The 15015-nt window shown below is 40.7% G+C and overlaps 1 protein-coding gene across 8 annotated transcripts in view; it reads right to left on the bottom strand.

Annotated features, from left to right (window-relative positions):
• Nucleotides 1–15015, bottom strand: part of DYNC2H1 (dynein cytoplasmic 2 heavy chain 1) — a 347574-nt gene that overhangs the window by 118699 nt on the left and 213860 nt on the right. For all 8 annotated transcript variants that reach the window (XM_043579184.1, XM_043579187.1, XM_043579185.1 and 5 more), the window contains 2 exons: nt 10646–10854; nt 7921–8025 (listed from right to left, as the gene is read on the bottom strand). In XM_043579184.1, coding sequence (XP_043435119.1) covers nt 7921–8025; nt 10646–10854 — 314 coding nt within the window. The remainder of the gene's footprint in view (nt 1–7920; nt 8026–10645; nt 10855–15015) is intronic.

The following is a 15015-nucleotide window of genomic DNA, read 5'->3' as shown; positions in this document are numbered from 1 at the left end:
CATCTGGGCTCCCTGATTCCAAAAAATAAATTTACCAGGAACTTGAGACTTCCCTAATAACTGATGAAAAAAGTTTTGAGTCAGGATAAGTGCAGCTGCCGAGTTCATAAAAGCCATTCAATCCAACATTGCTAAAATTATTATACTAGCGATTAATCCGCAATCTTAAGCAACAGAAACACCATCATTAAGAATGAACATAATCTGTATTTCCCTGATGAGGAGTGATGCTGAGCATCTTTTCATGTGCCTGTTAGCCATCTGGATGTCTTCTTTAGAGAAGTGTCTATTCATGACTTCTGCCCATTTCTTCACTGGATTGTTTATTTTTCGGGTGTGGAGTTTGGTGAGTTCTTTATAGATTTTAGATACTAGCCCTTTATCCGATATGTCATTTGCAAATATCTTTTCCCATTCTGTCGGTTGCCTTTTAGTGTTATTGACTCTTTCCTTTGAAGTGCAGAAACTTTTTATCTTCATGAGGTCCCAATAGTTCATTTTTTGCTTTTAATTCCCTTCCCTTTGGAGATGTGTCAAGTAAGAAATTGCTGTGACTGAGGTCAGAGAGGTTTTTTTCCTGGTTTGTCCTCTACGGTTTTGATGGTTTCCTCACATTCAGGTCCTTCATCCATTTTGAGTTTATTCTGGTGAATGGTGTAAGAAAGTGATCTAGTTTCATTCTTCTGCATGTTGCTGTCCAGTTCTCCCAGCACCATTTGATAAAGAGACTGTCTTTTTTCCATTGGATGTTCTTTCCTGCTTTGTCAAAGATTAGTTGACCATCCACTTGTGGGTCCAATTCTGGAGTCTCTATTCTATTCCATTGGTCTATGTGTCTGTTTTTGTGCCAATACCACGCTGTCTTGAAGATGACAGCTTTGTAGTAGAGGCTAAAGTCTGGGATTGTGATGCCTCCTGCTTTGGTCTTCTTCTTCGATATTACTTTGGCTATTCGGGGTCTTTTGTGGTTCCATACAAATTTTAGGATTGCTTGTTCTAGCTTCGAGGAGAATGCTGGTGCAATTTTGATTGGGATTGCATTGAATGTGTAGATAGCTTTGGGTACTGTTGACATTTTAACAATTTATTCTTCCAACCCATGAGCACAGAATGTTTTTCCATTTCTTTGTATCTTCTTCAATTTCCTTCATAAGCTTTCTATAGTTTTCAGCATACAGATCTTTTATGTCTTTGGTTACGCTCATTCCTAGGTATTTTATGATTCTTGGTGCAATTGTGAATGGAATCAGTTTCTTTGTCTTTCTGCTGCTCCATTATTAGTGTATAAGAATGCAACTGATTTCTGTATATTTTGTATCCTGCAACTTTGCTGAATTCATGTATCAGTTCTAGCACACTTTTGGTAGAGTCTATCGGGTTTTCCATGTGTAATATCATGTCATCTGCAAAAAGTGAAAGCTTGACTTCATCTTTGTCAATTTCGATGCCTTTGATTTCCTTTTGTTGTCTGATTGCTGATGCTAGAACTTCCAACACTATGTTAAACAACAGCAGTGAGAGTGGACATCCCTGTCGTGCTCCTGATCTCAGGGGGAAAGCTCTCAGTTTTTCCCCCTGGAGGATGATATTAGCTGTGGGCTTTTCATAAATGGCTTTTATGATGTTTAAGTATGTTCCTTCTATCTCGACTTTCTCGAGGGTCATGCTAATTAACAAATCAGGAGACTATAGATCCTGGAGAGGATGTGGAGAAATGGGAACCCTCTTGCACTGTTGGTGGGAATGCAAACTTGTGCAGACGCTCTGGCAAACAGTGTGGAGGTTCCTCAAAAAATAAAAATAGATCTACCCTATGGCCCAGAAATAGCACTGCTAGGAATTTACCTAAGGGATACAGGAGTGCTGATGTATAAGGGCACTTGTACCCCAATATTTATAGCAGCAGTTTCAACAATAGCCAAATTATGGAAAGAGCCTAAATGTTCATCAACTGATGAATGGATAAAGAAATTGTGGTTTATATAGACAATGGAATGCTACTTGGCAATGAGAAAGAATGAAATATGGCCTTTTGTAGCATGTGGATGGAACTGGGGAGTGTTATGCTAAGTGAAATAAGTCATACAGAGAAAGACAAATACCATATGTTTTCACTCTTATGTGGATCCTGAGAAACTTAACAGAAGACCATGGGGGAGGGGAAGGAAAAAAAAAAAAGGTTAGAGATGGAGGGAGCCAAACCGAAAGAAACTCTTAAAAACTGAAAATAAACTGAGGGTTGATGGGGGGTGGGAGGGAAGGGAAGGTGGGTGATGGGCACTGAGGAGGGCACCTGTTGGGATGAGCACTGGGTGTTGTATGGAAATCAATTTGACAATAAAATTTCATGATAAAAAAAAAGAAAAAAAAGAATGAACACAAATCCTTTTAAGAACTTTGCTATGAAGCTGCTATTGAGTCTTAAAGAATCATAAAGTTCTGGAACTTCACGCCATGTTAGGGGGAAAAAAAAACTGAATACGTAGCTCGCACTTAAAAATATATAGCTCTTGTAGGAAAATAAGTAAGCTACCTTAATTGAACTTCTTTTTCTAAACGAATTATAGCTAGTAAGGATTTCATCAGTAAAAGCTGCCTCCCCAAACTTGCTGGCAGTTTCAAGCAGCAGCACAGGCCTCCCTCCCACACCAGCTCTCTGGCAAGTCTTATCCCCCAAGGTCAGCGCCACACAGCAGGCCAGTTCCTAAGGTGGCTCAGTCACGAGGCTCATCATTGTGTGGCCCCCCGCTGCCCCTGCTGCCTCCTGGCCTCACATCCCACCATGTCGCTCCCTCCAAATGGGCTGCAGACACATCTGTCTCACTGCTGTCCCTGCACTGAAAAATCAGGGATGGCCCATAAATACACAGAAGGATATTCAATCTCAAAAATAAGAAATACAAGCTAAGACCACACCAAGATAGCAGTGTAACCCATCAGTTTAACAAATATGAAGGCATCCAAAAATACCACCTGGTGGGAATTAAAGGGTGTGGACACAAGACCTTCTGGGGACAGTGTACAGTAGCACAGAACTGAAACCACGCGCACACGGTCCATTTGGGGATGCACATCGTGAGAAACTCCTGCACTCGACAGACCATGAGACGTACACACAGGTACACAGCAACATCGTGTGTAGCAGTGCGTCATTTACATAATTATATGTACACTATGTAATATACATAATGTTATGTATGATTACACTGCAGTAATAATGAATGAAACTACAGCTAAGCTAGTGACCTACACACCTTAGAAAAATAATGTAAAATGAGATATGCTAGTCCTAGAATACCATATGAAAGACACTGTTTTATAATTTAAAAATTAGCGGGGCACCTGGGTGGCTCAGTCGCTTAAGCATTCAACTTCGGCTCAGGTCATGATCTTATGGTTCATGAGTTCGAGCCCCGCGTCGGGCTCTGTGCTGACAGCTCAGAGCCTAGAGCCTGCTTCACATTCTGTGTCTCCCTCTCTCCACCCCCGGCTCCCCCTGCCGACCGCGCTCTCTCTCTCTCTCTCTCTCAAAAATAAACAATTTGTTTATTTTTGAGAGAGAGAGACAGAGAAAGAGACAGAGCATGAACGAGGGAGGGTCAGAGAGAGAGGGAAACACAGAATCTAAAGCAGGCTCCAGGCTCCAAGCTGTCAGCAAGGAGCCCGACGCGGGGCTCCAACTCACAGACTGTGAGATCATGACCTGAGCTGAAGTCGGAAGCTCAACTGACTGAGCCACCCAGGCGCCCCTAAAAAAAATTTTTTTAATTATCTAAAGGAAGCAATATACTTGTAAGAACAAGTGTGTGTGTGTAAATGCATGCATGTAATACAAGTGTTTAAGAAGTACAAAGGTATTAAAGAAGTTTAAAACAAAAGTGAATGGTAGCTCCTTTAGCAGAAAGGGAGATGAACAGAAGAATCTTGTAAGTTGATTTAAGCTATTGGTAATATCCTTGTTCTTGCTTGTTGGTTCATGAGTCTCATTACATCATCATACTTTTTAATATGAATTATAGGGGCACCTGGGTGGCGCAGTCGGTTAAGCGCCCGACTTCAGCCAGGTCACGATCTTGCGGTCCATGAGTTCGAGCCCCGAGTCAGGCTCTGGGCTGATGGCTCGGAGCCTGGAGCCTGTTTCCGATTCTGTGTCTCCCTCTCTCTCTGCCCCTCCCCCGTTCATGCTCTGTCTCTCTCTGTCCAAAAAAATAAATAAATAAACTTTGAAAAAAAAAAATTTAAAAAAAAATAATATGAATTATATATATTTATATATATAACTGTTACATATGTAATCTTTTATATAGATCAAAGACAGTGTTTTGAAAAGATAGTAAAAATTTCAGAACTAAAGAAACACACACAGGTCCTGCAGAAACATGCATCTTAAGAGAAAAATGAAGCCCATTCAAAGGAGAAGTAATACTAAGGTTTGCGGGAAGTTGCTATTTACAGTAAGTCTGAAAGGCCTTTGTGATGATGTCACCTAAAGGGAATAAAAGAGCAAGCCACGCAGATATCCAGGGATGAACGAATATGAGGATTTTGTGCGACTCAGAATAGCAACGTGAGAAATTCTCAGTTTCTCACAACTGTAGTACAGATGCTTTCAAAGTTGAGGGTGCCTATGAATTCATGCCAAAACAGATTCCAAAGCCCCGCTCCTCAACAGTCCAATTTTACACATCTTGGATGCTGCTTAGCAATCCACCTATTGAAGATAAACTTGCCAAATAATTCTCATGTAAGTGGCCAGCACCACCACCCTCAGACATTTTCCAAGCTTTAACTTAGAAAAACAATTATGTCAGTTTGAGGATTAATCTACATCCGCAATCGTGGGTGAACAGTTAAATATAAAAAGAGGGAAAGAAAAGAAAAAAGAAATGGTAAAGACATGGGTCTGTTGCTTTTACAGTGACAAGGAGACAAATCTGGGAAAAAGAAAGAGAAAACAACAGATTTGGATCTCTGAGATCTTACAGACCGATGGCCCGTTGTTGTGAAGGGAACAGTAATGTAAAGAGGTAGAGTCACAGACCGGGGCTGGGTGTCACTGGAGCAGACAAGTGCGCGTGGTTACGGAACACAGCTCCCACAAGAACCAAGTAGATACCCTTGTTACTTCTCCGAGTACTTCATTCTGGCTTTGAGGTTTCACCAATATGGTTAAAGCCTCACATTCCTTATCGATTTTACATACCTTAATATCCAATTTCTGGTGGGAATTTTTAATCCCCAAGCCTTAGAAATACTATGAGGTTCCTTCATCCATCACGTGGTCTTATTCACTTGTTTGCAGCTGTAATTTTTTATGCCGCTACTTTCTCAATTCTTTGCAAAGTGAATGAACATTTGTAGCGACTACCTGATCTCCACCAGCCTCAGTGCCAGATGCTGTCCCACTGCACACACTACGTGGGCAGGAGTCATGGTGGCCCCTCTTCTACACAGCCTCATCCTCTACGAGTTTAAGGTATCACCATGAGTTTAAGATACGCAGGTACCACGGTATTTAGATCAACAATGGACACAAATTCTACTTAGTCTTGTAATGAATATTCACTATAAAATCACGATGGCACTTTTGAATCACAATGAAGAAGTGGTACATCTTTCATGAAGCAGTGAATTAGGGAATTATTTCTGTAAAAACTGTTGCTTGCGCTAAAGACTCTTAAGTCTAGCTATAAAGCAATTTCTAAGCTCTGAAGGATTCCTGAGAATACAGATGCCGGATAATACTCCACGGGCAGTTGATTTAAACTGCATTACATTTTAATGTCAAGATACTTGAGATTTTCTTAACTTTTCAAATATTTCATTAATTTATTCACTTATCTTCCAGACTTCCCATTCATAAAGTTTATTAAAACACATGTTTGTGATTAAGATATGACCTGAGTTCCTAGGTCAACAGGTGACAAAATGCAAAAAAGACTATTTTACCAAAGACGTTTACCTAGCGAAAGGGTTTTTCTCCCCCACGAAAAGGAGGCGCTGCGAAACAGGAAACCTCTATGGAGAGAAGTATGGACTCTCATGATGGAAGAGGGCTGGAACCGCCGTGGGGGCAGGCCGGGCCGTGTGCACGTGAACTCATGCTCACTGACCCGGTTCGTTCACCTACTAAGAGTGTGATCCTGGGAAAAATAATCTCCTGTGGCCCCGATCTTCTCAACTGTAAAGTGAGTTCAATAATGACCCTCATATCACAGTATTGTTTTCAGAGTTAAATGAGGTAATACATGTAAAGTGCTTATTAGCAAAGCCAAATTCGGAAGGCAGGTAAGTACGAAACTATCACCACCACTACCACCCACACTACCATCGTCATGATAAACGTGTATTAACAAGGACCTAAACGACACTATGTGGGAGAATACAAAAATCACGATTTAAAAAAGACCTAAGTAAAGCTATTGACTGACACTGCTTAGTAATATGATGTCAGGAGTGCACACAGTACAGGACATCATTTTAGGAAAACTAACTGTTCTGAGACAAAAGGGATTCTACAAACCAGTTTTCGAATCTATTTTTCTCCTTGCTCCTAATGTCTTATGACCAGAACTAGCCTTCATTTCCTCAAAACATCCTAATTTTCTCCTTTATTCCCAGATCATGATTCTTATACAATGCCTAAGTGATTCATGCTTCCACTATTAAATCTGGGAGGAGCCTCTGGCTGAAACATCCCGTGTAAAGCACACTAGGCGATCCTGTGATGCACCGCCTCAAGCAATCACACCTGGCTAGCATTGAGAAGACCAGGAAAACATGTCATTAGAATCCTGTTAACTTGCAAGCTGCTTATTCATTCCATTTCCTCATTTTTTCTTTCTTAAAAAGGAAACGCCAACACTGACCTAAACAAAAAAATCGTAAAATGCCAAAAGATGGCTTAAAAATGCAATGTTGGATGTTAAATGAAAGGCATGCCAGGTAAAATAACAGACACTGAAAAATAGTCTTTAGTCATTTTCCAAAGAAATTATTTCAATCTTTTGAATTCTTGACACACGCAGTAAGGAAGGCCAATACATTTTCTAATAATTAAGGAAGTTTTGACTCTTCTGCAGTATCCTGTTATGTTTAAAAAGGTTTATCTTACATAGAAAGGTGCAAAGAAGATGTTTACAGCAGCACTATCGACAACAGCCAAAATACGGAGAGAGCCCAACTGTTCCTCGACTGATGAATGGATAAAGGAGATGTGGTGTGTACACACACACACACACACACACACACACACACACGAATATTACTCAGGCATCAAAGAGAATGAAATCTTGCCATTTGCAATGACGTGGATGGAACCAGAGTGTGTTATGCTAAGTGAAATAAGTCAGTCAGAGAAAGACAAATCTCATAGGATCTCACTCATGTGTGGAATCTAATAAATAAAACAAGTGAACAAAAGGAAAAGAGAGAGGGCAACAAGAAGCAGACTCCTCACTCTAGAGATCACACTGCTGGTCACCAGAGGGGAGGTGGGTGGGGGATGGGGGTGAAGGAGGGCACTTGTGGTGACACACACCAGGTGATGTGTGCAAGTGTTCAGTCACAACATTGTACATCTGAAACTAGTACTACACTGTATGGTTAAAAATTCGGGAATTGGCATTTAAAAACTTAAAAAAAAGCAGCCTGAAAATAATTACAAGAGGTAAAATACATGTATTTTGGATGAGGCAATAGTGTTCAGTGTGTTATTTTACTGATTTTAACAAATCTCTTAATATAGAGCCATTTGGCTCCTTTAAAATTTATTTAGGGTGGGACCGGAATGTACTGTGCTAAATAAAATAAAAATTTTCAGTATGAGCTTGTGGGGTCTGTAGATTAAAGCAAGTCTCATGCTGTTGCTCTCAGGCTCCCAAGCGACATTTCCCTCCAGCACCCCTTGTCCTAGGTTACCTGAGAACTGATCATGCGCTGGGCCGAGCGAGCAATGTTGGCAGGAAGACCGAAGAAATTAGGCTTGTCATCCTCCGGAAGCTTTTCGATGAGAGCACGGTAGTCCTAAATGTGAACAAGTGGAAACCAGCTTGTCGGTAAGCACTGAACTTACAACCACTGAAATCAGATACTGGCAAGTACTGAAGTATCGGTTATTCACATGATTACGCTTTCCAGGTCAATCTCCCTTTCAGTCTGGGTAACACTCAGTCATCTTCAGAAAATATGCTCATTACCACTTGTTCATCCCTAGCTTATGTGATACTGGATTTTTTACATTCAACTCCGCACATTCGAAGGGACCCTGTACTTATTAAACCGAACTACCTGAGTGGCTGTGGCTACTGTGTCAGATGTCACATAACATGTTTCCAGGAAAGCCCCGTGATTACTTACCATGCCTCCGACCCACGACCGATGTGCAGAGCGCAGCTCCACTTACCCTAAGATAAATATTCCTGACACCCCAGAAACCTCCATACGCTTACTCTGGAAAGCAAAAAGCTCTCTGTAAACACTTTCCATAAAGCCATTACACAGTCAGTCCTCAGTCCGCTGGTGAAGTGTAATGAAATGCACTGATAATCCTCTCATTTCACCCCAAATTACTGTCAGCATTGCAAAGGCTCAATTTACCAAGCACAGTTAGAGTCAAAACTCTAGATGAGAAACCTAAGTGTGGACCAAGAGGGAGAATTTATTCGGTTTGGCTCAAGGGTAAGACCTGTTTTGTTTGCTTGCTGTCAGGAAGAACGAATTATTTTCAAGGGGACACTGCGTGTGCATCTACACCATTCTTGCTGAACTAGGAGGAACAGCTGTTAAAGAGACTCCAGCATTCTTTCCCATCCTTGGCGGCTGTCTGACAACTATTTCCAGGGCAACAGTTGAACTCCAGGAAGCCCAGGGCCTGCAAAACTGTCAAATTTTGGAAAGGCATGCTTTTTTTTTTTTTTTGAAATCTTTCCCATCCTGTCTGTAAGCGAACACTGGTTAACTTCGTCAAACCGTCGAATCCCAATACATAGAGGGGTGTAAGCACGTGCGTACAGGAGCACCCAGGGCAGGCTTGTATATGCGTGTGCAGTGTAGGGCACACGCAGGTGTCGTCACCCGCCCGGGAAGCTCTGGCTTCCTCCTTCTGTAGGACTCTACTAGACAGAAAGCCGAACACTGATTCTCACAAATCATCCTATAAATACAGAGCAACTTTTGTCTATCACTTCCCTTTGTTCATTTCAAAATGGCTGTCAACCTCTCTCATCTCTACTGGCTACGTCTGCTCTCCCCGACAACTGTACACCGACACGTTTCTTCCGTAACATGCAGCTGCACGTCCACACGGATTTCTCCGCACTTCGAGGCAAAAGGATATACATACACCCCATGAGAGCGTTTACGCAAAGCTCAAAAACAAGTGAAACTAACGTCGGTATTAGAAGGGCCACATCTGTGAGGGGGACGTGGCAATGACAGGGGGCAGGAGGAGAACATGTGGGGAGCTGGACACGTTTTGTTTCCGGATCCCAGCACTGGTTACACTCACATGCTCAGCGTATAAAATTCACTGCCAAGGACATTAATGATGTGCACTTTCTGTGGGGCTTTTACTTTTCAGTTTAAACCTCAAATAGAGAGGGGAGACCAGTCAGTGCACTGTGTGAAATGAGCGTGCCATGAATAGCCATGTGACACCTCTATTTGCTGGGTGAGGCCCTCTCGCTAGGAGGTCAGCCCCACAGACGCCCCCGGTGCCCACACGGTCTGGAACAGGGCCACCGGCAGGCACACAGATATTTGGGGGCGCTTAGTCATGTACTGAATACATGACTAAATGAGTGAAAGATACTGAAAAACAACAAAACAGACGGGATACTTAACAGGTAAGACATTTGGTAATATATTCAATATTGATTTCGAAACTTTTACTTTTGACAATTATGTCACTGAAACAAAAGAATCTTCTTGAAAAATACTTAGATGACACAAAAAAATGCGTAATTCCGAGAGAAGTATACAACTGAATATGTATCCCTGTAATTCATGAAGAGATAAATGATTTTAATGTTCTAGGACATTATTTGGACTTTAAGCCAAGATAAGTTTGAGGCCACATAAACGAGACTTGACATCTTCGGGCCACATTTTGCGCTACTTTGTGGAAAAGAGGACTTCATCCTACCGGCTTTTGTGGGATGACTCAAGGTGGAAAGCTCCAGCTGGCTAAAGTAAATACCCCTCAATGACAACGTTACTACCAGAGCCACCAAGAGTGTAACCCTCATGTGGTTAGAGCTGATTTAAATTTATAAGCCAGCAAATGAAGACAGATTTGTTAAAGAGTGTTGGACTTCTTTCAGTTTCTTCTTTCTTTCTTTCAGTTTTGGAACTCATGGACCCTCTCCTTGTGGATCTTCACAGTGCTCTTACATTTGTAACATTTCCCTTGGCCACTCCCTCCAAGATTTCCCTACACACTGCATTCGGTTATCATCAATCAATCTCCTGTAAGTATTCACAAGTGTGGAAGACACCAGAAATAGGCCGCACAGTGCATAACAATAACCCATACTTGTGAAAGGGAATTACTTGTGCATTTGAAAATAAACATGTATGTATTCAACAATTTAAGAAAAGGATTCAGGTATTTGGGAATAGATTACACACGATGAATTTTACCTACCAGAATGCTGCAGGATTTGGGGAGAGATATGGAATATGGAAAAACACTTTTCTTGTTCCTTTGGTTTGAAACATCAATTATTGAAGAATTAAAAAACTGTTTCAGGTATGACTGAAGAACTCTAAGGTCAAAATAGTTATCTATGCGTCCGCCATAAATAGCATTTTCAAGTAAACCGTGTAAAAATTCCCACTGAACATCTTTGGTACCTAGAATTTTAAAGCAAACTTTTATTAGCTTTATTTCTAACATATTAGAAATATTCTAAAAATATTCTAAATTATTCTGAGATATTAACTAAATTCTTGGCTCCAGTTATATTTATAGGATATGACAATATACATTTAACCAAGTTAAATCATTCCTTACAATCTCACTAATATTTATGTAAAGCTCATTAATACATTCTTAATAATAATTATTAATATAATCATAGAATGGCTAGTATGTATTGAGATTATTTAAGCAAGTAAAATTCCCCAAATGTCACTTAAGCCTCATAACATAGAAATATTAAAAAGATCTAATTATACTGATGAATAAATTGAGGAATAGAGGCTGAGTGACCAAAATCAGAAAGTCACTCAGTCCCAAAGATCTGGACCCAAAGCTGTACTCTTATCGACCACACAGCACTGCCTCCTCAGATGGGAAAGTCCTATTTAGAATATATCCAAAGCCTATTTTTATATAACGATGAAAATCTCAGTTCATAAAAAAAAACTGAATAAGGAAACTTGAAAAAATCACTTCACATATTGTAATCTTCTAAATGTCCTGATTTTAACAGTCAACTGTCCATTTCCTATTCTAGTAAAGAAATGTAGTATAAAACAACACGAGACTCTCAAGTCATTATTTCATTCTGCGACAAAAGCATTCTCTTAACCACAGTTCAGTGGTAATTTTAAAACGTAAGAATTAAACCTCGCGTCCGCAGTAACTATAGGAAACCATTACATTTATAGTGGCTGGTTCCCCTCACTACCAGCAGGGCTGGTCTAGTTGCATTTGATTACTGTAAAGTCCGAGATCGCACAAAGATGGATGTCTGTGCTATTTCAGGCCACAGCACACAGGTGATCGAGGTGGCCTCCCGCAGGACAGGGCGTCTGCAGCATGGAAGACTGATTAAAGTTGCTTCCTGCCTACATCTTATGATCAAAAGTGGCCAAACAGCTATAACAAGGGACTTCACCAGGACTCCATTTTCTAGTGCTACCTTGCTGTTTACTAAGTAATAGATTAGTAATGGAAAAGCCATTCATGCATAGGTAGGCCACCAGGGCACAGAGAAACATTAATGGACCTTCAATCTTTAAAATACAACTAACTATTATGTAAAATATATTTTATATAACTTTTAAGACCTTATGTGTCTTACACCCACTGTTCTCAAGGTGAGTTTTAAGATTAAAAAACCAGAACTGAAATCATAGCAATAGCAAAAACAGTCAATTACTGCTAACTTACTCAATACAGTCAATGTACTAAATATCAAATGCTTCATGGGGGCTTTTCTCATTCAACCTTCTCAAAAATTGAATCAATGGGGGCGCCTGGGTGGTGCAGTCGGTTAAGCGTCCGACTTCAGCCAGGTCACGATCTCACGGCCCGTGAGTTCGAGCCCCGCGTCAGACTCTGGGCTGATGGCTCAGAGCCTGGAGCCTGTTTCCCATTCTGTGTCTCCCTCTCTCTCTGCCCCTCCCCCGTTCATGCTCTGTCTCTCTCTGTCCCAAAAATAAATAAATGTTGAAAAAAAAAAATTAAAAAAAAAAAAAATTGAATCAATGGACATGCATCTGCTATCACCCTATTTTACAGATCAGGAAACTCAGGCATCAAGATTATACATGTGGCCCGGGTCTTATGAGCTACATAATTTCTCACCCATATAATTAGAGCTTTTTCCTTTTTTTGTACTTAATTGTGTACATGCGAAGAAATTCTAGAATCCTAAGATTATACAGTTAGATTTTTACCATGAGATGCACTATCACTTTAAAGCACGGGCCTCTTATTCACAACAACTCAATGGTGTGATATGTGTAAAAAATAATGTGAGGCTATTAATTAACTCCATCACAAGTGTCAAACATAATGACAAATCATTCAAACTCCTTGTTTTGGTATCCTCATCCTCAAAGGGCACTAATAATGATGATCTCATAGTGATACTATAAAAATAAAATAAAGTTTAAGGCATTTTGAAAAATTATGGAAATAGCCCAAGTGTCCACTGACTAATGAATGGATAGAGAAGATGTGGTGTATGTATACAATGGAATATTCCTCAGCCATCAAAAAGAATGAAATTTTGCCATTTGCAAGGACATGGATGGAACTAGAATGTATTATGCTAAGCACAATTAGAGAAAGACAAATATCATATGATTTCGTTCATATGTGGAATTTAAGAAACAAAACAGATGAACTTACGGGAAGTTGGGAATAAAAAGAGGAGGGGAAAAAACCACAAGAGACTCTTAACAACAGAGAACAAACTGAGGGTCGATGGAGGAAAGAGGGTGGGGGATGGGCTAGATTAGTGATGGGGACTAAGGAGAGCACCTGTGATGAGCACTGGGCATTGTGTGTAAGTGATGAATCACTAAATTAAGTTCCTGAAACCAACACTACAGTGCATATTAATTGGAATTTATTTATTTTTAAAGTTTATTTATTTATTTTAGAGAGAGAGACAGAGTGCGAGCGAGCAAGCGAAGGAGTGAGAATGAGTAAACACAAGCCAGGGGGGAGCAGAGAGAAAGGGAGAATCCCAAGAAGGCTCCATGCTGTCACCACAGAGCCTGGCGTAGGACTTTATCTCATGAATCATGAGATCATAACCTGAGCTGAAACCAAGTCAGAGGTTTAACCGACTGAGCCACCCAGGTGCCCCTAACTAAAAGGAATTTAAAGAAACATTTGAGGGGCACCTGGGTGGCTCAGTCAGTTAAGCGTCCGACTTCAGCTCAGGTCATGATCTCGCAGTTTGTGGGTTCAAACCCCATGTCGGGTTTTATGCTGACAGCTGGGAGCCTGGAGCCTGGTTCAGATTTTGTGTCTCCCTCTCTCTGTCCCTACTCCGTTCACACTCTGTCTCTTTCACTCTCAAAAATAAATAAACATTAAAAATTTTAAAGAAAAACTTGAAAATACAAAGAAAAAGGAAAATGACCAAGTTTCAATGCAAGCTAAAGTCTTAGTACATACTGTATTAATACTGAAAACAATCACTTGAAGAGTCAGAAAAGTGGCTACCCTTGGCAAGCACTAGGGCACTGTGGGGTCATGTGTATCAAGGAGCAGGGGAGGCGCTTCTGGAAGGTTGGTAACACTCTGTTGAACTGGGGTTAATTACAAAGATTCAACATATGCCCATTTACTAAATTTTAAGTTCATATACACTTTTACCACGTGTAATTGAGAAATCTGTACCATGCAGAAAAACTCACTTAGAATATTATTTGGCATTCACTAATGGTGAACAAACGAATGTCCCACCTACCCCTACATACAGACTCAACACAAACATATCCAAATTGTTACTGAAGGTAGCAGCGAGATCACCACCACCCCACAGGACCCACATGTCCACCGACAGAAGTCACATGATCAAAGAATGACACACTATATTGCACTGAGAATAAATGACCTGTACCTGCATGTAACCATACAGATGAATCTCTCAAGACGACGTGAACTGAAAGAACCTAAGGACTAAGCAGTACGTGACGTACGATCCCAGCTGTACGAACACAGGCAAAATTGCTGTATATAGTTAAGAGATAGATGCCTGGTGTTTACCACAGGAGCGGAGGGACAGGGCAGTGGGGGTGGCGGTGGGGGTTGGGGATGGTCATGACCGTAAGGCAGCATAAGATAGAGTGGAATCAGAATTACTGGTGATGTTATTTCTTGATTAAGGTGCTGGCTACATGAGTCTGCTCATTTTCTGGAAATTTCACTGAGATATGATCTTATAAGTACTTTTTGTACATATATCATTTAAAACTTTAATGTCATAAACATATAAATTAAACTGGGACTTGGCTACATACTAGATGTCCATCCCTATCATTCTGCCAAAGATATGCTACAGAATAATTTCTGGTGTCTGATATTAATTCAACTAACAATAACTGAGTGTCTACTCTGGGTCCTGCTACAGGCATTAAGGACATACAGCCAAAAACTTTGCTTTAAGGTAGATGGCGCTCTAGTGGGGATAGATGAACAAGGTCGCACTGACATGCTCCAACAACGCAACAGAACAAGTGGGTAGAGAAGAGCTTTTACAATGACTTAGATTTGGTGGTAACGCAAAGCTTTTCTGAAGAAGAGCCCTGAAGCGGAGATGTGAACAA

The sequence above is a fragment of the Prionailurus bengalensis genome, chromosome D1, assembly GCF_016509475.1.
Source record: "Prionailurus bengalensis isolate Pbe53 chromosome D1, Fcat_Pben_1.1_paternal_pri, whole genome shotgun sequence".
In the NCBI taxonomy this organism is placed as follows: Eukaryota; Metazoa; Chordata; class Mammalia; order Carnivora; family Felidae; genus Prionailurus; species Prionailurus bengalensis.
Note: the sequence above shows the minus strand (reverse complement) of the source record. Positions and strands in the feature narration are given on the sequence as shown.